We start from the raw sequence: 25,440 nt of genomic DNA, 5'->3' as shown, positions 1-25,440 counted from the left end.
AGATGTTCCCAGGTTTGGAAGGGAAAATGATGGGATCTGAAGGCTGGGCCAAAGCAGTGCAGAGGGGAGAAGAAAACCAAGGTGGATGGCACAGCCTGGGCCTGGGGAGGCAGAGACATCCCCCATTCCCAGAGGGAGCAGAGGGCAGGGCACTGCTTCACCTGAGGAGCAGCCTGCGAATGGAACCAGCTCTGGGAGAGGTGGGAAAGGGAAAGTCTGATTTGTTTCCCTGCAGAGTTAATCACGGTGCAGCAGAAGATAATTCCCCGAGTTTCCCCTCATTTGCTTTTCCACAATAGCTGACAATACGAGCACATTTAGCAGAAAAGCTGCCGCGGTGGAGGGGAAATCATAAGTAATAGAAAAATTATAATTTTTCCTGAAGCTGTTAATTCATATTAAACATTTTCAGTTCTGCTTACTCAAACTATAATGTGTCAGGAATAAACATGTGATTATACTAGTTAGCTTTTTGGCTAAAATATTTGGAACAGTAAAATTGATAGATAATTACAGTAACAATTATTTGTTCCCTGCCAAACCTGCACTAAGGCATGTCTGCCTGCAGCCTTATGCCTTTTTAAGCACAAAAAGATAAGCAGTACACATCATACACTTTGAATAATGAAAAAGATATCCTATGGCCAGTGTTGCAGAAGTGGAAACAGACTGTGGTTTGATTCAAACCATATCTATTTATGTAAAATGGGATTTTAATTGGAGCTGCTTATCCCCGTGATACAAACGAGGCAATGAAAAATGATTGATGCACTCGGGTAATTATTGTTATAGCACCTTGCAAACTACAACAAAAAAACTTTCATGTACATAATGGCTGTTTAAATTTTAATAAGATACAGAACTGCTTGTCAGTAGGCAAAATATTAATGCTACATTTTGAACAATATTTATATTTAAATACAAACAATATTTAACCGAAAAATCAGAATACATGAGGAATGCTGGGTGGGTTTGTTTAAGTGATGAATAGATTTATTTAGGAAACATATGGAAGGAAGTAAAAAATGCATTAACTAGTTATTTTTCACACTGGAGACATCCAAAGATGATCCAGCACAAACTCTCTGTGTCCCAAAGTGTAAAAGGAGGCAGTGAGTGTGGTGGTGCAGATATATCTGGTCTCATAAGAGTCACTGTTGCTGCTTCTCCATTTCCACCTAACAGCAAAGGTTAAGAGTGCAAACCCACTTTCTGTTCATTATTATCCAGCATGAATAGCAATATAAATTCTTAATAATTGTTATACCTAGGGGGGAAGTAAAGCAATTCTGCTCATTTAAATGAAATGAGAGCTGAGCACTGCAGCCACCCTTTCCCTCTGCAGCCATGGAACACTGCCCCAGCAGGACGTGAGGCTGCTCCTGCTCTCTCCATCACAGCCACATCGGACTTTGTGCAGCACTGAGGCTCAGAGAGCCCTCCCAGAGCACAGCAAGTGCAAGAGTCCTGTCAGATAATCTGCAGATAAAAAAACTGCAGCAAAGAGTCTGCCTATACAATCAACTCATGTGTCATTTGTCAGGGAAGGAAGGGCTACGTTAGCCTGAAAAAAATGCCAAGAAGCTGCTTATAAGAGAGGAGGGTATTGAATAACAGACCAAAGCAATCAAGACCTTCTCTGGTTATAATCTCATTTGTGCATTGACAGTATTTCAGTCAATAGCCTGTCATGCACTAGCCAAGAGTTGTATTGCAAAAATGTTTGGGCCATCATCTCAAATTTCATAGCTGATGCCCTACAAGGTCAGAGAGTGGAATCATTACTCTTAATAGGGTGAGTGATCAAGCCATAAATCCAGCAAAATCAAATTTTACTTTGGTGTTTCATATAAAGAAAAATAATAAAACTTCCAAAACATTAAATTTTTATATATCATAATTTCAAGCAACCAGATCCCATTGCATCAGGAAAATCAGAGGCCTCTGCATATAAAGCATGATCTCACTTTCACTGGAATCAATCACAAGTTCTCACTCTCTCTTTCAGAAAGTGGGGGATATTTACAGAATCACAAATGGTTGGGGTTGGAAGGGAGCTTGGGGATCATCCCATTCCATCCCCTGCCATGGGCAGGGACACCTCCCAGTGTCTCAGAGTGCTCCAAGCCTGGCCCTGGACACTCCCAGGGGTGGGGCAGTCACAGCTTCTCTGGGGAACCTGTGCCAGGGCTCAGCACCCTCCCAGGGAACAATTCCTTCCTAACACCAGATCTAAATCTCTCATTTTTAGTTTAAAACTAGTCTCCCTTGTCCTATCATTATCTATCAGAGTAAAAAGTGACTTTCCCTCTTTTTTAGACCCTCTTTAAGGCTTCAGTGCCATCTCCCCAGAACCTTCTCCCCTCCAGGCTAGAGGGGAACAGTCAGGATCGGAAGGGGATATTTCCTAATTCCGTGTGGTTCTGGATGCAGAATATCACATTCTGGATGCTCCTTTTGGACCAAGCAAATGCAAAGCAGGACAGGGAGCTTGGCACACCCTCCTCCACTCGGGCAGCTGCAGCTCCATCCCTGCAGTGGGAGCTTTCCTGCAAACAAACACCTCCACAGAAGCGGGGTCAGCACACAGGAGCAGCCAGGCTCTGTCACTGCAAAGATTTCTTTTGTTTCCTGAGCCTCCCACTGAACCTGACTCAAGTACAAAAGCCCAGATGAAGCCCTCAGATCATGGCATTTGGTTTGGTTTGTGCTGTGGAATGAAGGGGAGAGTGGTGCTGTTGACTACGGACAGGAGCAGTTGGTTCAAACCATGACAGCATCACTGCACTGCTCATTTTTGTATCGCATTGCAGCCTCGGAATATAATTGAACTGTTTGGCTTTTGAGTGCCTTTTCATTGGAAATGCAATATTAATGAACCCTACTGAGCTTCCCCAAACAATAACAGGGACATGAATAAAAAATTACCCCTAACTGTCCTGATTCTACATGAACCTTCCTAACCCAGCTATATTTAACACAAAAAAAGGGGGAAAATACCCAAAGTAGAAGACATTAACGAATTGTGAAACACGGATCAAGGGCATTTTGCTCAAATCCCTGATTTGATCAGTTCAAGTTATGTCCCTCTCATACACCAGTAATCACCTGGATACAGGGTTTAGCAACTAACTCTAATTATAGAGATGTTGAGCGGTGATTTTTTAAAACTGAGAGTTAAGCTGAGAAGAGCTTCTTGACTAGAAGCCAGTGTGCTCAATCAATTAAATTATCATAAGAGAAGAAGAATCAGACCAAGGGGGAATGCGGATGTGGATGTGAGGCTGATCATTAGCACAACTGAACTGTCACCTCGGTGTAGGCTGGAATGTGGCCATAGCAGGAGATTGATGGATGAATTTTGCTCAGCAGAGAAAGGCCCACAGTGAATTGCTGATAAGATCTGAAAATAAATCTTCCAATATTACAAGGCAAGGTGGAACTGCAGCCTCTGCAGCCTTGCTGTGGCTCACAGGCTGAGCAGCTCCTCCTGTTTGCCTGCTCCCAGGGGCCTTTCCTGGGCTGGAGGGGGTTCTGCTCCTCGTGTCAGAGGATGCTGTACCCATGGGGTGTCACACAGCAGCTCGCTAACACTGGAAGTGGATGAGCTTGGAAGGAGCTGGATGGGTTTGTGTGACTCAAAGATGCAGGTTTTCCCTGTAACCCTGTGTTTCTAGATGGCAAATTGATGTCTGCCTATCAGAGGAGGGACACACTGACTGGAACCACTGCAATCCAAAGGTAAATGGAGGTGTGGGATGGAGGAGGGGTAAGGATGGAGCTGTCTGGCAGGTTCATGGAGGTATTACTGACCTCAGAGTACCTGTGAAGAGGGGATGGATGTCTGACAGCTCACTGAGAAAGGTTTCTCTGCTGTGTTCAGTTATTTTAGTCCTCACTGTTCAGGGAACTTTGCTTTAAGCTCCCACAGTAGAAGGAGAGACAAAGACTGATCTTGCCATTTAGAGTCAAGCCTTAAACAGACAGTGGGAAATTCACAGTGAATTCATTAGGTGCCCACAGAGTCCTCAGAAAGAGGAGTCCTGAGCTGCTGTCATGATCCCCTGGCTTGCAAGCTACAGCAAGTGACTCTGGAATCAGAAATCAGGGTATAAATCATCAGGAGTTGTGAACTTCCTTCATTCCTCACTTAGGAAGTTTGTGCTGTAAGAGATGTGAGGCTCATTCCTGTCACACCTCCAAGGGAATGGCTTTACAAATGGTTATAAATATCATTATTTAACTCCTGTGGGAGCTCAAAGACTCCCAGATCTGCACTATTCTGAAAAGGTATGAGTCGTGTGGGAGACTCAAAATGCCTTGTTTTGATATTTAACTGCAAGAGATGTTTTTGGAATACAATGCCCAAATAGAGAGACTTTATTCCCAAAATTGCATCCTAGGTAAGATCCACAGTGGCTGATTTCTGTCTGGCTTGGATAAAGCTCCCACATCCCCTTAATAGTCCAGAGCACTCTAATTAAGACTGTGGATAGTGAGTTGCCTTTTTACAGCATGTGAAGTCCATAAAGCAAAGCCATTTCTACAGCTGCCCACTAAACCTCACAGCCTGTAAGGGCACGGTGAGATCTTTCCCAAAGCTTTGTGATATTCCTGTTCCAAGGGTTTTTAGTGTCAGTGACAGATGCCAACTGAGAGCACAAGGAAGAGCAGCTTTCACCTTATCCATGAAGTTTGAGCTGGCACAAGGAGAAATATAAAAATCCTCATAGTTACATGTCTCCCTGAAGGATGAAGGTCTCGTTCCTCAGTGTCCTTAAGCCACGGGGAAAGGGAAGGGTTTGTGGCAAGCAGGGCTGCAAAGCCCGGTATAAACCTCACTAAATAAATCAAAATCTTCCCACTGACCTAAGCTGACTCTTTGTTAAAACAGAAACACTGAACTGAATTCAGATACATGGAAATGAGGTACCAATTGTTTTTACTTCTGGAAATAATCCAGGGCTCCCTTCTGCACTTCTGGGGTCTTCAAGCATTTGAGGCTCCTCTCAAGCTGCCCTCTCACCTCTGAGATACCTCATCAGCAGAAAAGGGACGGCATTTGTTCTTCCTGGCTCCTCTGCTCAGAGAGCGGCTCAGCAGAGGCTCCTGGCAGCAGGGAGGCAGCAGGTGCTGCTCTCCTCCTCCTCCTCCTCCTCCCCAGCCTCATTAGCTCCAGCTCCAGCGGGAAAACTCGCGGGGAACGGGGCCGGGGCCAGCCTGGGACTGCCCCCAGCGCCCTGGTGTCACCCAGGGCTCGTCCCGGCAGGGCTGTGGGAGCGCTGCATCCCAGGGATGTGGAAATTCCAGGGAACCTCGGGGCAGAAATCACCTGGCCCAAGGACAGAGCTCCTGTTTCCTTGGATCCTTTGCTTGGCAAAGTGTCATCTCCTGCCTGACACGCAGATCTTCCAGTTCCCAGAGCCTTCACTGCCTACAAAAACAGGCACAGCTCCTTGCAGGGAATAAGAGAATCCCAGGAATTACAGAAAGGCTTGAGCTGGAAAGGACAGAATGGTTTGGGTTCACAGGGACCTTAAATATCCCCTCGTTCCAACCCCCTGCCATGGGCAGGGATGTCAATAATGTGGAGATAAATTTCAGCCTTCCTGCAGAAATGCAAAAATAATTTGTCAGCTGGTTTAGATGGCTCTGTGTGAACACTCTGTGCCCATCAGCACTCACCACTCTGCCAGTTCTTCTGTCATTCACAAATTTTTGCTGCAGAGATTCCATATTTACTCCTAGATCAGTAATGTAAATATTGATAGGAGTAAGTGGAATAGCAGAAACCCACCAGAAATACATTTGATGTTTATTCCACATTGACAGCTGCTTTTTGAGATCCGTCATTTAGATTTTATTCAATTATTAATGCATGTTGTTGATAATTGTATAGTGCTGATTTTATAACCAGAATATCCTTCAGTACTGAATCAAACATGTCAAAAAATTATTTTATTTGCACAGCTACTTTAATAGAATTTGCAACTTAATCTGTGATCTCATCAGAGAACAAAATCAGGTTTGTGTAGAACGAACAATTTCTTGTGAAATGCTAAACCTTATTTTATTCTTTTGATTTTTCATTGACTGAATCCAAATAGCACCATAACTTATTGGTTTTCCTCCTGACGTGAATGACATCTTTTCCAAAATCTGCACAGGACTGTGAAAACATTCAAGTTCCTCTTTGCTTTTTCTTAAAAGACATTTTATAGAATTTTCTTCAAGAGATTTTTGAGAACTTGCAGCCGAGGCACCCAGAAGAGCGACTTGGCTGCTGGGCTGGCACAGCAGGAAAGCCCAGGGGGAAGCAGGAATGTCTGAGTCATCCTCCAAGCTCCCTTTTCCAGGTCTCCAGCACAAACCAGAGAGCAGCAGGGAATTGTTCCCAGGCTGCTCCGTGCAGGCAGGAGTGACTGAAGCTGCAGGAGCTGTGCACAGGGCAGCTCAGGAGGGCAGGGACTGCTCTGCTCCAGGACAGGGAATGTGCCTGTGTCGGATCCTGCCTGGGTTCTGAGCGTGAGCAGCAAAGCAGCTTTGGCTTCTCTCCCCTGCTCCCTTCACTCTCACTCTGCTCACAAAGGAATATGATTAAGATGTGAGTTGTTTAGATCCATTTTTAATATCTCCTGATCAAAAGTGGAAGCTTAAGGAGCATGTAAGGAATGACTTTGATATTAAAGAGAGAGAAAGAAGAACAAATAGTTTAATTTGCTTCTTGTCTTTCTTGGCTTGGGAATTTGAAGCAGATGTTCATATGCGAACACAAAAAACCCATATTCCATCCAAGTCTGAGCACAAATTGCCTGGATCAGAGGGAAGATGTCTGGAGAGGGATACATCAGGGTGCTGCCTGCTGGGAGGGGTGCAGGGATGGCACAGGCAAGGACCCCTGTGAAGGATCTGAACTGTGGGACCAAAAATGAGGGAAGAAATCCTTAAATAGAATAAAATACTTGCAGTAAGCCCTCCTCCTAAAACAAGTATAAGTGTGTTATTGAAGTGTATCCATGGATCTGCAAACTGGGGAAAATGCAGATTATTACAGCAAGATCTTAATGGAGATCTTCAGAGACAAAGAAGGATGCAAGGCTAAAAGAAAGGGGCTGATTTCTACATCTTGAACTGATGAGAGCATGAGGTGGCACATGTGAAGCCTCTGATTAGTCCTAAATAGGGGAAACAGACTCTCCATGTCATCCAAATTCGAAAGGGCTGCAGTGTCAGATTTTCAAGAGGGTTTTGGTCTGTGCATGTAATGAGGAATGAGAGGTAAATCGCAGAAGCCAAAGCCAGGCTCAGGAGAGAAGCCAATCAGCTCAGAATGAAACAGGAGGGTGTGGGATGTTTCACTTTAATCCATCCCCTGAGAGAAAGGACCCAATGCAGCAACTACCACCAAGCCTCCACCTACCCAGGAGGAGACACTCTGCATTCCAGCACACTCCCTGCTCTCCGGGCTGACTCCAAACCTTGGGAAGAGCCAACCACTCACCCCAGTACTGCCAGGAAGGGATGTGGACACAGGCACAGAACTTTCCAAGGGCAATCCTGCCCCATCCCCTTCAACATGGAACCATCACAGATGGGCATTATCACTGATTCCAGCGTTTCCTATGCGCTCATGACGCTTAAAATGCTTTTTAGATATTTAATCTCCACCTCTTTTACAAGAGCCTCAGGAATATCCCAACTGCTCATGATGAAGATGGGAGAGGAAGGGGATGAGTACTAACAAAGAAAAAGACTTCAGGCTTGGTTAAAAATCTGGGATATTTGATCCCACAGCAAGACAGTCCTTGAGCTCTTGTCATTTAAAGCCAGATGCAGTGTGCAGGTATGAGTTCCACATATAGGCATTCCAGTGGATTTATGGAGACATTGCCAGCTATTTCTCTGGAAGCCAAAATGTGTCACAGGGACTTCTGTACCTCCCAGGCTCCAAGCACAACCCATGTCCTCCCCTTGGAGGGGTCTAGTCACAGCAATTGCCTTCACAACTCCGTTGTGTTATAGGCCAAATACTGTTCCATTTTTGCTCCTATGTGTTCTGCATGTTCAGGTTTTATGTAGGCAATGAAAACATTTCAGAACGTATCTCCATGCTTAAATTTGTATTGGTAGCACAGTATTTACCTTGCATTAACTGAGCATAAGCTGAGTGCAAAATCTGGCCCTTCATACAATGGGATAATTTTGGCACTGGGCCCAGACAAGAACTAAAAAACAATTGTCTGAATTTAATCAGTTGGTGTTACTTGGCAGTGCAAGAAGTCTTTATGCAGGTATTTATTTGTCCCAGCAATAACAAGAATATTGGAATTTATATCCAGGAGATAAGCGAGTACCTTGTCACTCAAGCACAACTAACAAGGGAATTGCTATTTGGTGCAGACATGTAAATGCCAAATGCTTAGTCTGGTTATTATTGTAAATTCCATTTTTACAACCTCTTGTTTTTAAAATGGTCTCTTAATTGATTTTTAATTATATTTTTCAATGACATTTAACTACACGTGCTTTGTAAATAAACCCACACACATCCCAAAATATATTAAAGGAGCAAACACCGACACAGTCGAGGTTCTCTTTTCCCTGCCTGCTCTGAGTGCTCTCAGTAGATGTTTTGCATAAGGAAATGAGATCAAAGTGCTTCTGTGTAGAAGTGGAGGCAGTTCTGCCACAGGCAGCTGATGCCAGAAGATTTGGTCCTCAGAGTGTTACTGATACACAACAGAACAAAGAGGGTGAAGCACAAAATGAGCCAGAACATCCAATCCTGTGCCCTGTGATTTACCCAAGCTGAAATGTGGCCAGGACATGCTGACCCAGAGCTGGTTTAATGTCAAACTCCGTGAGTTTAGTGATCAGAGGAAGCTTTAATATCTCTTTAACCTCAGAGCACCATATTAAGGGAGAAGCAGGAGGAGTCTGATGTCTCCAGTGGGTGTTTGGAGGTGTCAAATAGCCCAGGTGAGCACCAGGCAGGCCTGTGGTACAAAGTGCAGAATTCAAGGACATGGAACTATAAATTGCATCCATCCAGCTGCCTAAAGCACAGATTTGGGATGAATTTTAAAATCCAACCCAGTTAATTGAAACACTGCATGAAACTACTCAATTCTCTTGAGTTTCTGCCTCAGCATCCCTCAGGTTTGGGGTCCAGAGGATGATGTGCCATTCAAGAAAGAAACCATGCCCAGGGACAGGCTGGAAACAGCTCCCTCAGATCCCACCACCCTACATGAGCCATTGCATTTGTAGGAAGCCACTCACTGTTGTAGTTGCTGTTCCCACCAGTCTCTGCTGAAGAGGTGCTGGACTCCTCCAGCCCATCAGAGGTGGCCAAATCTTACGGAAAATCAAAATAATAACTTGAAAATATCACTTCCCATGCATTCCTGAAAAAACTGTATAACCTTGATGAAGTCAGCAGGATAACAACAGGTGAGGACTTACACCTTTTTCACTCAAACTCACATTTGCTGACAATTCCCACATACCTTTCCCATGGCCAGGATGTCACACAGTTATTAGCAGGGCTGTAATTTCATTAATGGTCACAAAGAAACGGAAAACACTGGAAAACCAGAACACAGTATTTATCCAATTCCCAAGCTTAGCAATTAAGGCAGAGGCATAGTGCTTTTGTTGGGGAAGGAGCTGATTCCTTTATGCTGTGGCGCTCACAAACCCCACAGGACTGGGGAATGACTCTGTTGATCTTGGGTAAGATTCACTCCTGTGCAGAGATCCAGCACAAGCCAGCATTTCCCATAAATTTTGTTTAAGCCCCATCCTGTGGAATAAAGCAGCGAGCAAATCACACATTACTGGGACAACGATGCTTTGTTCCTAAATATTGCTGCTCCTGAGGAGACTACAAAATGCTTTCAGGGACTGTCAGGAAGGAGATGTGACTTGCCAAAGGGCACTCAGCAGGGAGCAGAGGAGCTGGGACACATCCAGGTGCCAGAGCAGAGATCCCTGTCCTGTCCTCTGCCCTTCCCCATGGTACAAACACACAGCGACAGCTTCTGCCCCCCGAAATGTCTTATCAGAAATGCCTCGTGTAAAGTCTGCCTGCACAATGGGAGCTGAGTGTTCCTCACAAGCTGCATTCATTAATTCAGGCCATTTATTTTAATTTCAATGAAACCTGATTTAATTAGTTGTCGTATGTGTTCTGCATAGATGACTAAAGCTCTTTTGATTTTTTTCAGTGAGTACATATTTCACCTGCTCTCTTTCTTTGCAGTGGTTGCTTTTGCTCACCCATACCTCCTGCTATGGGATCTGAGGGAAAAAGAATCCAACTGGCATCCCTTTCCACCTCTTAATGAAAGTAGGGTTCAGTTCCTGCCATATTGTGAAGACTGGTAAAACATCTTTGCTGACACTTTAAAAACTTCCAGAGCACAGAAATTAAGCAAAAGGAATTGGAAATCTCAGGGACAGATTCCAGCAGACAAAAATGTGCACTCTGTTCATTAACTGACTCTGAAGAAATGTAAGTTTTACATTTCATATGTGTCACAAACTCTTAGGGACAGTAAATGTTTGTTAATGGACTTATGGGGAGAAAAATGCTAAACCAAGTGGCAAAGCTCTCTGCCCTTCTGTGTCTCAGCAAAACTGGCTGCAAAATAGAGTAAACTGTGGATGTATTTCAGGAGTACAAGTAAAGTTTCAGATTAATCCATTCCTGAACTTGTGCTGTTGCTCAAAACAGTAATTGGAAAACAAGCCTGGTAAGGTTTCGTGCAGCAAGGATAAAAATCCTTCCTTCAGCATAAGTCAGTCCTTTTATTTCCTGGGGAAGGGAATAAATGTTTCCTCTGGGGATCCGATAATTGTTTGTTGTTTCTTTTTAAGCAAACATATATGCACCTGTACTTATGCACAGTTATGTTTTTATTTGGCCATAAAGTGCCCAAGTGGTCCTTTAAGCATATAATTCCTCACCTAATTGCACAGCCCTGAGTATCCATGGACAAATTGTAATTACAAGTGCAGGTTCATTCTGCATGGACAGTGTCTGGTTTAGTATTTTTAACTGCCAAAACACAAAGGAATTCAAATTATAAGGATCTCACTGGTTCTCATTTTACATGAGCACAGGACAAATTAAATCACAAATCTTTAAAGGATCTTGGAATTCAGGCTGGCCCAGCAGCAGGTGCTGGGAGAAATCCCCTCTCTTCAGACACATGAAGTGAGAGAAATGCAAGGTAGACCAAAAAGAATCAATCTGTCACGACCAGTAAAAGAGAGCTGGAGCTTCTGTTTTCATTTCTGGTACCTGAACTGGCAAAGCACTTCAGCAGTGACATTTATTGATCATGCAGCCTCAAAACAAAGCTGGGGAAGTGCAAAGCCTGGACAGGCAAAACGTATGCATTAAATACAATGGGGAAGTTCCAAAAACTGCTTTTAATGACAGAAAAAATGACAAATTAATCCCATTTATAGAGCTGGGTAGCACAGGAAGCATGCAGCCACTCTTACCAGCAAGGAAGTGTTGGGATTTTGCTATTACATGGCTTTTCCTGTCATGTTTCATCACTGTTTTAGATGCAGAGGGGACACTGTGCCTGTTAATGTCACTGGCCTCAATCATGCAATCCTTAATCAAGCAGAAATCCCTGCAGCTTTGCCCATAAAAGAATTACAGACTTAGTTATAGGTTTTCTGGTGCAGATTTGACCCCTGCTGCCTCCCTGCCGCAATAAAACTCCAAAACCCTTTTGGATCATTACTCCTGCACCGTGCCTGGGGGCACAGGGGATGCAGCATCCATGGGGCTGTTTTCTGGTTTAATCCAAAGCTGAGGATCCAGCCAGGGACTGTCCTGGCCAGGAGACAGCACGAGAAACCATCAAAACCAGGGCTGGGGCTGGGGGGGAATTCTTGCCCTGCAGTAAATCATCCCACAAACTCCAATTCCTCACAACTTTCTCATCCTTGGTCAGCCATTGCCAGAATGTCCTTTATTTAGAACAAAAAAAGAGGCTTCTTTAATGGCTAAAAAGGTTATTAGGATTGTTTATTCTAAGCTCTGAAATATGTATTCAATTCTTAATTTGCTTATATGTCTTCTAATTACATCAACATTGGGGTTCTGCCTTGGTAGTTGTAATTGGAAGCTGACATAAAACCAAGACTAGAAAACATTGAGCACTGCAGTGACTGGAGCTGGTTTTTGTGGCATTTGTCATCTCACTGCTTTTTTACCAGAAGGAAATTTCCAACACTATTCTCTTTTTAACCTACTACATTAGGTGAAAATATTAAACACGTTCACTGGCAGATGATTATTTATCACAGACAAAGCCAAAAAAAGCCATGCCCTGCTCAAGGCAGAGCCTGCAACTCATTATTTACATAATTCAAGGTTAGAGAGCGAGGAGTAGAGAAGGTTTTGGAGGGGAAGGGACCTTCAGGACCATCTCATTCCACCTTCCACTATCCCAGGTTGCTCCAAGCCCCATCCAACCTGGCCTTGGGCACTTCTGGAAGTCCATACAAGAACTCCTACAATGTTGGTGGTCTGGTTGTATTCAAAGGCTGTGATTTCAACTGATCTCAAAATCTCCTCCAAGATCAACAATAATTTCTTCTGGATTCTCATTTTCAAGTTTAAAATTGTGCCAGGAAACATTAATTACAAACGGATCTAAATGCATCATCACCCTGTAGTTGATTGACCTTACATGGGAAATGTGTTCCTAGGTGCAACCAAAGGTGATTTTTGGGGTGAGTTCAGCCTTCACGGAGTCTGTGGAAGCTGCTGAACATCAAAACTGACTTAAGACAACTGAAATTATTCTCCACTGAGATCCACAGGAACGGTTTGATAATGCCAAGGGCCATACATCATTAGAGCTCTTTATTCAAGGTGCACTTCATGCTTTACTTGCCATATTATAATAGGAAATGATAATGGAATAATAAATGGAGAAAAATATTTTTTCTGTTGTCTTTGTTCCAATTGCTCAGTGTGTGAGAGCAACACGTGTCTGATTTTTCATCTCTCCTTGAACAGCCTGAACTGACAGATTGCCCATAATCTGTTCTACAATCTCAGTGCCAGAACATGACAATAGACAGCCCCACGGAGCGGTGTGGGGATCTCAAAGGGAATCATTTCCCACTAACCAATAGCTGAAGGGTGACCCAGTTCGGAGAGGCCTGGAGGGAGACACATTGCTGGTGGCTCCAAGCATGTGTGGCTCCACGCAGGCACAGTTAAAAGGCAGATTAATCGGCAGTCAGGTGTGAGGAACAAAGCCAAGGAGCCCTACCGGGGACCACGCGGCATCCAGCCCGTCTGGAAAGCACTTTATGAATTAACCTAGGCTGGGCTTTTTAAACTGTGAGCATCCAAAGATTCGCACCGGCGTTCCTCCAGCCTGATCTGTATTCCAAAGCGGTGCTGCTCACATAAATCTCAGAGCTGTTTTTTACTGGAGAGTGAAAGGGAGAAAAGCCGCCGTTAAATCAATAGGCTGCGTTGCACACCACAGTTTATGAAAGTCCTGGTGCTGTGCTTATCACTTGTGCTGCCACCAACTAATTGCTGTCCCTTGCACTTCATTATCCCCTGTAATATGGTTACAATAACAGAGGATGACAAATAAGAACTGTTATCTTCTCCAGGCCAGTCTTTCCTCGCAGGGTGAGTTCTCATTCAAATCCATCTATCTGGATGAATAAGATTTACCAGATTACACATGGACTTAAAAGGTTTAACATGAGCAGTGATGGAGAGCTGCCTTAGGAAATATTTTTACAGGCACACTTTGGGGATCTGGCACAAAAAACTCTTTACTGCTGCTTTTGTACCCACCAAGGTTTCCCACAGCTCTCCCTGCATTTAAGGCAGCGGTGCTGGCAGACAGAAAACCTGGTTCTATAAAATACTAAACGTGTCCTGTGTGCTCCCTGAATCAGGTCTGCCAGTCATTCACACACCAGAGAGGTGGTCTGATTCTTTTGATGTTAAATTAGATCCTGGAACTAACAAAACTCCCTGCATTGATTATGAAGCAGAAACAGGCGAAGAATATTATGGATAGGAGAAAAGAGTTTGGGTCTGGCAAGAAAGGATGAAAGTATCTGATCATTAATGGGTGGCCTAGTTAAAGAAAGTCCTTTGTTGCAGCAAAAAAGAGGAACTGTAGAAAATGTGAATGAAACCTCCAAGAGCCACGTTAAGGCCACCTGGTCTCAGGTGAGGCTCAGGAGGGGAAGAGGAGCCTCTTCCAAAGTCTCTGCAGGAGATCAGCTTTTCCCATTGGATCTAAGGGATGTGCACAGTGTCAGAAGGAAGGAGACATGGGGGAGCCATTATTACAAAGGCTTTGTTTATGCTGAAGATCCTCAAACCATCAGTGTGGGGAGGTGAACTCATATGGAACCTCAGATGTTTCACCAATGAACTGAATGCATTTATAAATTACATTTCCTTAATCCCACGGCAGCTTCACATGTCTCAAAAGTCAGCCTTTACCCCAGGCACCCACAGAACTCACAAATATCACCAATATTTGTTTCCACAACTGCATTAAGGCACACATTTGCATACTTAAAGACACACACAGGTGAAGGAACACAAACAAAAGCAAAACAAAGAACCATTTGTTTTCCAAAGCCTTCCAAACTAAATTTGAGGTAACCAATTGTGTAATATCTGGTGGCTGGAGGTAGCTCCCTCTCTTATCCTGTGCTGAGCTCTCTGTAAATGTCTGCATTTTTCTAACTCCTTCTGGAGACATTGTTTCTTTCCTTTTGGTGTTCTAGATGCTCTTTTTGTTTTCTGCTTGGTTCCAAACCGGTTATAATCAAGAATTTCTCTCAGAAAACAGCATTACATAAGTGTCCATAATTCTGTGTAAACTGGCTCTAAATACCTAAGGACCCCAACATTCCACAAAATAAATCTGAACATGCCCACAGATAATTGTCTCATTTGTCTCATTTTAAATGCTCTGCTAGTTAATGATGTCTTGAATTGGTTTATTATTATTATAACCTCTCTGATAGTTAAATCAATCAAATAATCAGTGCTGCAGTTCATCAAATATACACCTCCAGGAAGATGTTGCTTCCCTTGCATAGTGCTGAGGAAAAACAGCATTTCTTTACTGGAGACTTGATTAGTTTGTCTTAATATCCTAGAAATGTGGTGAAATAGTGCCTTGGAGGTAACCATTAACAAATTTTGCATATGTTTATCGCATTTCTGTTTTTCTTAGGAAGACAAAGCTGTAAATTGCAGAGCACCAGTTCTGTGGTGGAGTCACTGGTGTGTCCTGGCTGCAATCTGTTCCTCAGGCACTCCCACCCTCCCAGAAACACCCCCAGCATCTCTCTCCTCACAACTGGGCTGGATCACGCTGATTTTGCTTTTTCCCTTGTATTAAGCCAGTCTTTCACAAGCTTTGCCACATCTGTGTGGATATCAGCATCTCTGTGAACAGCATTAAAAGGAGCTACTTAGCACTGCATTGACATTATCATGGCAAATTGCTTTAAAATATCACTTGTAACTGTAATATTAGCACAGTAAAATATTTTAAATTTGCCTGCAGTGTCTCAGAGCTTGCCCTGATGGTGAATTACTCCTCATAGTACATTAACAACGATTCTAATAATTGTCAGGAGCACTGATGGACATTTTGTTCTCCTCCATGAAGGGAGATCACAGCTCCAAGGACACAAGCAGTTTATTAAATTTCATAACTCTTGCTTTCAGGTAGGTGATGTGGAAGGCTTACACCTATATATCAATTATAAATTTATTGTGCTAATAGCTGGTAGGATCAGAGCATCTGCAAGCTGCAGTTTTGTGCAGAGCTCAGGATCAAGGCTTCCCGTGCAGTGACTCCCATTACAGCCTAATAAAGATGAATGTGGCCAGTGTTGCTCAGAGAGAGCGCTCACTAAATGAAGAAAGCAGCTCAGTGAATGTGGAATCTGTACAGGAGCCAAACCCAACTCCTTTTTCTAACTCAGAGATGCAACATTTGGGCAGCTGCCCAAGGAAGGGAAGAGAAGGAAAACCAAGTCTGCATGCATTTTTATTTCTCACTGACTCTAAGCCCACAGTTATAAAACCTAACTAAATTCTTGATTTCTTTATATGCGCCGTTCCAGACTCTTTAATCCATGATTATAGGAATGTAATTGATATGCAGGCCATGTTAAATGCATTATGGTAACTCTGCAGTTGGGGAAGTAACATATTCCCACTAAATTTCAGTGTGATGCAGTCCAAAGCGAAAACAAGATAAAAGGAATTCAGAAGATGAGAACTAAGTGGGGTTTCATAATCCTCAGCATGTGCACAGTTGAGAGGCAGAGCTCCAAACGACCTGGACAAATCTGCATAAAGTTTTTTAGCAAACATAAATGAATTCCTGAAGTAATCACTCCATCAACACATGGGATTGTATCTCCACCTCTCCCACTCTTCACTTCTGCTTGTAGAAGTCTTGCATAATAAGTAAAAACTGCACTTGCAATGTGCTATTTTTTGAGCCTTTAAGATGAACACTGCTCAACCTGACTACCTGGTGGATATATTTAATAATTTATCAAAAATGTCTATGCTCTGCCTGATTCCAAGGAGCGAAATAAGGAATGATAGTCTGTAAACATTAGTTTGTTACACAACTTTCAAAATCTAAAGGCTGAACACCAATGTAACCTCTGCATTGCACAAGGGAGATAATTTGGCATTGACAGCGTGTTCCAAATTGGACCCATCCCTGCGAGGAAGGTTCTCAAAGACAGGATGGTTAAAACGTTAGCTTGGAAAGGAAGTTCCATTCAGTGAGCAAAAATCAAATTCTGGTCAAACTGAAGCAATGTCACACTGGATGGTCGTGGGGTCTCTCCCAGCACAGATTGTGTGCTCAGTCTGACACACCAGAGCCTCTGCAGAGGGCTGGCACCGCTGGGGGCGGCTTCCAAAGCGCTCCTGGGCAGTGGGGAAGTGCCCACTGGAGAGAGCCCCCGGCAGAGCCGGCCCAGTGCTGCTCTCTGTACTGGGCTGCCCTCTCGGGGCCCTGGGTCACAGCACAGCCCTGCCCAGCCTCCCGTGGGACCCCCACGCACAGCCCAAGGACCAGAGGCTGCATTTCAGCTCAGCCCGGACCCTCAGCCCTGCCTGAGCTAAGCTGGGGCTGTGTTTGTCGGGAGCTCTGGCCCAGCCAGGCCTCTGCCTGCCCAGGGACGCTGCTGATCCCAATCCCACGGACTGAGAGCCCAGCCTGGCCTCACCCCAGCCTCCTCAGCAAGGACCTGCTTGGTCCTTCTCAATTTAAACAGGGGTAAATTTGCACATTTCTGAAATAATGGATTTGAAATCACAGGTCATTTGTTCATGGTAATTAGTGTGTGACATCATTCCTGCTAATGTTCAACATACGGTCTAATTCAATACTGCATTATTTATTGCTACATTATGTTACATAAGTGCAAAACATACAAAGAGTCAAGCAGCTGAAGCCTGCACTTGGTTATGTTAATCCTCTCAAGTACCGTGGTATTTCACAGCACCTCTTAATAGCCAAATCTTTTCTGCATCTCACTGCTGCCTGGCAGTCTGGCTAAGAGAGATGTGGGGGATCCATTCCTGTAGCTGAGATCTCACCCTGCCTGCAAGTGCCTCACCAGATGGTCAGCATATTGCATTTTCCCCTTGGTAACATCCTTTTTTCTCCCCGCATCTGGAACTCAAGTAGGAAAATACTTCTGTTGTTTCCTGTGGTGCTGGAGGTAGGGATGTATCCTCAGCTCCTGCAGGGTGCAGCTGCCCATGCCTGTGCAGTGTTTTAAACTGAGATACACCTGAATTTTGCTGCTTACTTGCCCCTCTCACAGCCTGGTGATGCAGCAGGCACACAACTGTTGTCTCTTTGAGCAAGAATTTCCACAAAACAATTGCTTATTTGATCTCAGGTGCTTGAAGTGTTGCTTATCTTATTCCAATGCCGTTCTGAAACGGCTTTTAACATTCATGACTTTCATCCTAAAATGCCTCTGTTAGTTGATCAAAAGGTATTCCTGACCCCATTCAAAAGTTCTGGAGCTCCTCCTGCCTATTGTCCTCTAATTAGAGCCCCAGCCCCAGAGTGATGCTCTTCTCCGGAGGAACACAGGAGGTCACTGGCATGAGGCTGCAGCCTCTGGTTTGTTTCCTTGCTCTCAGCACCAAGAAATGGAATGGCTTTTTTAAAAATCCTGTGTTTGCATTAACCGGTAATGTGTTTGGGAGGGAATGACTTTTTTATTGTAACATTTTAGCAACAGCTCAGAGCTTTGGAAAGGCATCACTTTAATATGCACAGTGCTCACCTCCTCAAGGAGCTGATACTCCAAAACACTTTTCAAAAGAGTTACACACCTTACACAGTATTTTAGGAGTTCATTTCCCAGCCTTTCCAATTTCTTTAGAAAACAACATCCTGAAATCACCAGTCATTCCAGAGCCTACACTAACACGACAGGTTGGCAAACAGAGTCCAAATCTGCTGCCCTGGCCGTGCCTGGGTGGGTGGGGTGTCCCTGGTGGCACCAGGTGCCCTCCAAGGCCACTCTGTCACTCCCCTCCTCACCTGGACAGGGGACAGAAAATACAACCTTGGGCTCTGCAGAGCTCTTCCTCTCACACCTCCTGCCAACTGCAAATGCACAGGTTTGGTGTTTTCCCCATCCTAACTCTGTTATTCCAGCAAACCCCTGACAGGCTCAGCCTTGGCCAGTGCTGGGTCCATCTTGGTTGGCGTTGGCTCCACAGGTCGTGGGGGAACTTTTGGCAGCTTCTCACAGAATCCTCTCACCCCTGTGTCCCCCACAACAAATCTGGCCATGCAAACCCAATGCAGTGACTGTCACTTTTTAAACTGGCCCAGCAGCCAAAGGCAAGATCTACATAGCCCAGGAAACAGAAATCGCTGGCTTGCTTCAGCTGCAGAAGAAAATCTTCAAAAGTTCCTCATATCAGGAATCCAAATCTTCCTTTCACAAGTGATAGAAAGTTCAACAGCTGATGTGTAAGTGTGTTTAAGTGTGTAAAGTGTTGGTGCTGTATCAGATTTCTCTGTGCTGTGTGAGGTGTTCTGGCTTTGCTGGAGCACACAGGGGCATGCACAGCCCCAGCCTGGCTGCCAGGCCCTCGGGGAGCTGCACAGAGCTCCCTGTGCGTGTTCTGCCATCACAGGTACACGGACCATACATCCATTTCAAAGTGCAATTTAAGACTTTGGAGGATTTCGCCCCCAGTTATTCCTCACTAATGTCTCTCGATGAGGTCAAATTCCTCTTCCCCTTTTACAAACGTGTAATACCTGCTTTTCTCTCCAGACTAATTTTGTTTTATAAACTATTAGCTTCAAGGAGTTACTGCAGAGTAACACTGTTGTGTGATCCGAATATAAACCAGAGGGAATTGCCTGTGTGTGTTCTCATCTATACCATTCAATCAGTCTCTCCTTTTCCCTATTTTTTCTCTCTCTGCTAGTTATCCCTCCCAGACATCTTCCAAATCCCTTTATTGGGTTTTGTATTTAACAAAGAAGCAATGAACCCACAGAACTCTCCCTTCATTACCAGAGTATTGTAATAGCATCTTTCTTTACCCATAAATAGCATTTCAGCACTGTGAACATCTGCACTGTGGGAAGAGAAACTGGAATTGTCAACGGCCTGAACAACACCAGCTCAGAGACTCCTGGCTAAAAGACCTTCCAGTCATGATATTTTGCATATTCAAAAGCACAACCATATCTAGAGAGTTTGATTTGCTTTAAGACATTTCAGATTCCTCTGATCTCTCTTCAGAAGGACTGTCAGCACACCTAAAGAAAATTTACATTTTCATGTGCCATGATATTGAAAATTGTCTCAGGAATATGATATAACTCTGCAAACACGAATCAATTTTTTTTTCTGTGGATCTATCTAGAAGAGACAATCTGACAGTGTCGGGTGAGGAGTTTATTCACCAGCACTTCAGATAACCCACTTAATTCTCACCTGGCTTTCCTTTCCACACATTCACCCCAGAACCACATCACGGGGTCTTGATGTGGTTCCTTCCATCTTCCTTGTCTTGTGGGGCAGCTGAAGTCAGAGAAATCACTGAAGTCATTAAAGTCTCTTAAGGAGCAATGACCAGGGTGCCATATTCCCCTGAGCTTCCATAAAGGAATCCCCATGGAAGTCACCAGGATCTCACATGAAACAATCAGTGCTGGATGTGTTTCCAAGCAATTCGTTTCTTCAACCATAGGTTCCAGCTTTGGTGATGGACACGGGTTCTCATTACTGCCAACAATTTTTACATACCTAATTAATTCTCTGGGCTCCCTATTAAAACTTGGTGCAGAGTTTGGCCACAGCCTTTTTGCTGGAGAAAATTCCACCTATTTGATAAGAGAATCTGTAAAATTGTAAGAAAACTGGAACTAAGCTTGATGTTTGAGTCCCACAGACATTTCATCCAAGAAAAACTGGATAAAGATGACAGGATTTGGTGGCAAGGAGTGTTTTTTCTGTACAGTATGAGAAGAGCTTAGACAGCATCCTTGGATAAAAACAAAGTCAAACTTGATTCATACTGATCTATACAATAATCTAAACAGAACTCTTGAAGGATATGGAGACGTGGAAGAGACTGCGATGCAGTTCTCTATTACTGGTGATGGTTTAGGCTGTGGAAAAAGCCAGAAAGCCCAGAGAGCCTTCTGCCAATGTCCCTGGGATGCTTTGCTCTCAAATAAGAGTGCTCTGCATGGGGATGCTCAGGCACTGGCACACAGCTGATGGGCTTTTCCAAAGCTGCTCACAACAGCAGCGCTCACTCCAGCCAGACACTTACCCATAGGCTTCAGCTGAAATTATTTCTGTTCAACAAAGCACGAGATTAATGTCAAATCTGTTCTCAAAAGCTTTGTTAACTAGGTTTAAATGAGTAGATACCACAAGCAAGGAGAGCAGATGTACAGGAATCCACAGAACTGGAGCCAGGCAAAGCCAGGCAGAGTCAGGTCCCAGGGCTGCAGGAATGGGATCCCCGCCTCACACAGAATACCCCCAACAACAACAATGACTGTGCCAGAAAGGGGATCCAGACAGGGCTTTGCTCCTGTTGGTGAGAACCTTCCCCTCATTTCTGCCTTGTCCCACTTCCTTTGTTCACTGATGGTTCATCCCTGGCTCCAGGGAAGAACACCTCACCTGAAGCAGCCTTAACCCCACTCAGGGCTTAGAGACCCATCCCCACCAACCCAAAGAAAACCCCTTTTGGCGTTCAGTTATATTTGAAAGCATGTTTGTGATAGTTTTTTTGGTAACTTTTCCTTCTGGAACATCCAGGTGACACCAGGGCTGAGCCAGGGCCTGGGAGAGCCCTGAGCACCCCAGGGAGTTGTTATTTGGTGGGTCAGTCTGTCCTGGGGACACTAAAGGGGCCAGGGGCACACTGGATGCTCCAACACCAGAAGTTGGTTCAATGTGTAAGAGGCTCCCTCTGTCTCTTGCCTTTCCTTGCAGAAATGAAGAAGAGGGACATAAAACCTTTCAGTCAGTTGCTGAAGTCTTCACTGTTGCAAAGATAAAGGAGTTGGAAAGGAGCTGGAGTCATTTAGCAATTAACTGACATTTTAAAAAACAATTCTTTTGCAAGATTCAGGCAACTCTTTTTATGATCTAGTTAATGGTAGCACTTAGAGAAGCTAATTTTATGTGTAATAAAACTTCATTACTATCCCTTCTTTGGAGAGAAGGGTGCAGAGGACAATTGGAATAAGAAACATATGGTTTCTTATACTTTCTCAGTCATATACGTGCATGTGATGCATTATAGGTACCTAAAACTTTCTCCTTTATCTTTTTTTCCCCCTCCTTCTTTCCCTTTCTGGCTGTGCACTGCTGTATTCTTTCATGTCAAAGGTCACCTATCAAATCCTACTCTGCTCTTTTTTTCCAATCCCAAATCAATGAGGAGGACAACAGAAGGTTAGAGCCATTTTAAAAATAGCACTGATGTTTCTGCTTGCTTATTTGGGGTCTGGTGAGTCTCTTACAGGCAGAGATTCCTAAGGAGAATGTTCCAGACCAGCAGAAGTGGGGGTGAGCTGAACCCCCGTGTGCTGAACCCCACGTGCTGGGTGAGGGAACGGGGATGAGCTGCCTGACCAAGCCCTCTCCAGCCTTTGGATCCTTGTGGGAACTGTCAGAGCAGCAGCTGGTGTTGAGAGGGAAATGAAGGCTGAGCAGGGAGCACTGTCACACTGCAGGGTGACAGGATGACATGGCTTTTAACTCTTTTTCAATCAGTGGAGTTTTTCAGCTAACCCACCCCAATTCCCATGGAGCTGCTTTTCTACCAGTCCTTGTTATTAACCCGATACTTATTGTATTCAGAGTGACAAAAGTGGACAGATTGACATTTCATACAATATAGATTTTAAAGCACAAGATGGAGATCTCACAAGGAAAGTGTAGATTTGCAGAGCACACGTACTATTTCCTAACACAAGGAAAGGAAAGAGCAACAAACCAGAGCTGGTGTTGCATAATCACCATAAAGCAAGCAGGGGCTTCCTCAGTGGGAAAATTCCAGTCTGTGTCAGATCACTGCATAATTCAGGTGCCTCACAGCTGCTCCACCAGCCCCACCTCACAGTAACCACGCTCCTGGCTACAGGAGACGAGTTACAGGTTTGTGTGTAAGAATTTGCCCATTTCACTGCTGAGGCTCCATCACTTGGTCCCCACTGAGGATCTGCTTGTGTCATCCCTCTGTAGGCTCAAGAAAAAGTAGCTGGGACTGTGTGAAAAAGGCACTTATTAAAATACAAACACTTCTATCACAAAGAAAGATCATCCGGAAAGTGCTGGCAAAGGATACTTTGTTCTCTCCTTTTCCTATTTGTTCTAGCAGGACGAGCCAAACTCAGCTGTCACTTGTAATGCTGCAAGCAGAACAAGCTGGTGGAAACTACAAAACTCCATTTGGAGTTGTAAGTGCTAATTTACACCGAGAGAGGAGCTGAGCCACTGGCAAATTCACTGGTGCTGCTCAGCTCAAACCAAAAGCAGGAGTTTTCTCTGCATCTTTCACTTCTCTTGGAGTTGGAGGACTTTTATGAATATATTTAACAATGAGCACCCCAGGGACACCTTGGTAAACCAAGCAAGAGGGAGAAGAGAGAAATTATAGATCTGTTTTTCAGACATTACTGCATATGCTCAATGAGTGCCCATGTATTTATGCATTCCAAATCCTCGCTGTGATGGGAGCAGACCCCTGCATTGCTGCCCAAGTCAAAGGCAGGAGCAGTGATTTTAAAAAACCTTCTGATTTGAACCCAATTGTTTTCCATTCTTTGTAATTACTTTAACTTTCAGCATCAGCTTTTCCTGTGAGCAATTCAGTAAGCAAATCAATTTTCCCTATTCCTGGGAGAGATTGTGTCTAGGTTTAACTTCAGAAAAAAATGCTCTGCGACAGGGTATTTCAGAAGTGTGCTGCTCATCTGAAGACAGCTCCTTCAGTCATTATTTCAGCTGCAGGTACAGTCTGTGCCTATTTCCATCTAACTTTCCACAGACAGGTACATTTCCTCTACCCTATCTGTGCTAGTGATAGCCTTTAAAAACATTGGAGGGAACTCAAGGCTCCCTGCTTTTCACTGTGATACACTGATCTTTCTTCTAATCATGGGATGGTTGAAGATAAAACCCCTGTGTAGACACAGCACTGCTATCTCAGTGATCTGCACTGGTGCATTCATGACAGCTTTGGTCTCTGCAGTGATTCCAGTGAAATGGTGCTGTGTGTCTTTGGAAAACCTCTGGGAAAGGCTTTCTCTGCAAAGCGCGCTGCACGGGAAGGCTGCGGGGCAGAGCAGCAGGGAAGTGTGAAAGCACTCGGCTGGGGCAGCCAGAGGCCCGGGGTTCATGCCAGACCCACCCTGCTCAGCCTTGCAGCCGTGTCACAGCACTGAATGTTCCCTCATGCGAGCTGCCTTTGGTCTCACTTTGCTCCAACCCATGCATATGCATATGTAAACCTGGCCGGGGATGTGCTAAGTGCCTCTCTAAATATGGATGAACTCCTGAGTCGAGCCGGATCGCAGTCGTATTCCCACCTTTGTGAAATGTAAGAAGCAGTAGGAGGTGGTTTGTGCTTTGCAGTGCCATAAAAATACAATGTTAGATCTGGCTCCGAGCCCATTGTACGGGGAATGATCTGAGAGCCCGGGGTGGAAAGAGAAGAGTCTGACCCACTGTGAGACATGAATCACGGCCCACATTTTGTGCCTTGGTCAGCCCATTAGAAATCCTGCTCTGAGGTTTCTGTATTGTTTTTGTATTTCTTCAGTATTTCCAGATGAAAGGTGCTAATGTCCCAAACATCATTATTAACTGAAATTCATTGCCTAGTCAGAATATGTAAGAGCCTGATGTTATCTGAGACACACTGAGAACTGTATTACTACATAAAAGTAACTGTATTACACTTCACAAAGAATCTCGGCATTTACAGAGCTGAAAGAATGGTTTGAAAAATACATTTGTAATTTTAAATTAGACTTTTTAATCAAAGTGGTAGATTGCAGCCGCTACTCCAAACCTGGGTGCGTGACTCGGCTCCTAGTGAGGGTGTTCTTCAAACAGATGAGCAAAGATTCAGGCTGAAAAATGTCCTTACAATTGCAAGTGCCTCCTGCAAGTACAAACTAGAAAGGAAACCTTAGCAATGAGAATTTTGTGCGTATTCTTTGAATCAAATGGTGCTGAGTTTTTTCTCTTCTTTTTAGTTCTCTGTTTTTGCTGGACATTTAGAGCCCTTGTGTTCAGTTTGTTTATGAATTCACTCTTGACTCTTTGTGACTGTTTGGGTTTTCTGACTGTTAGAGGGGTCAGTAAATATTTTTTTTCCTGTATAAATTTTCCAGTGGGCAGAGAAAGGTGTTTTACCCAGTGCTCAGCAGAGAGATGCACACGGATGGCAGAGCTGCTGCTGCCATGGAGGGAGGCGCTTGTGTGGCATCCCAGAGTCCCAGCTGGATGTCCCTTGGTGGAGGGGACAGTGTGAGGTCTGTTTGTCCCTGCAGTTCCACTCCCAGCCATGGAATTGCATCCCCTGGGCACCCCTGGTGGTGAATTTTCTACCTGCTGGCTGTTACACTCTTCCTGACGGGTGAGGGAATTTCCTGCTCTGCCAGTAGCACACAGGGACATCCCCAGCACCTCACACATCATTTCCACTGATTTCCAGCACTGGACTGGATCCTTTCTCTGCCCTTCTGCTTCCTCCTGACTGGTCATTTCCTTTATTTTCTGCTCCCTGTTATCAAGTGTGTGTTTGCCAGCACCAAGAAGAGATTATCAAGGCTAAAAACCATGAACTCTATT

General features: G+C 44.3%; 1 protein-coding gene across 7 annotated transcripts in view; it reads right to left on the bottom strand.

The window, feature by feature from the left end:
- The window catches only part of MEGF11 (multiple EGF like domains 11), a 251,691-nt gene that overhangs the window by 112,185 nt on the left and 114,066 nt on the right, over positions 1 to 25,440 (bottom strand). For 5 of the 7 annotated variants that reach the window (XM_063413057.1, XM_063413059.1, XM_063413061.1 and 2 more), the window contains exon 7: positions 9,283 to 9,357. The exons of the other annotated variants lie outside the window; for them this stretch is intronic. In XM_063413057.1, the coding sequence (XP_063269127.1) occupies positions 9,283 to 9,357 (75 nt within the window). The remainder of the gene's footprint in view (positions 1 to 9,282; positions 9,358 to 25,440) is intronic. 7 annotated transcript variants of the gene reach the window in all.

Source organism: Prinia subflava, chromosome 15 (assembly GCF_021018805.1).
Source record: "Prinia subflava isolate CZ2003 ecotype Zambia chromosome 15, Cam_Psub_1.2, whole genome shotgun sequence".
Classification (NCBI taxonomy): Eukaryota; Metazoa; Chordata; class Aves; order Passeriformes; family Cisticolidae; genus Prinia; species Prinia subflava.
The sequence above is the reverse complement of the archived record's forward strand: the minus strand, read 5'-3'. Positions and strand labels throughout refer to the sequence as shown.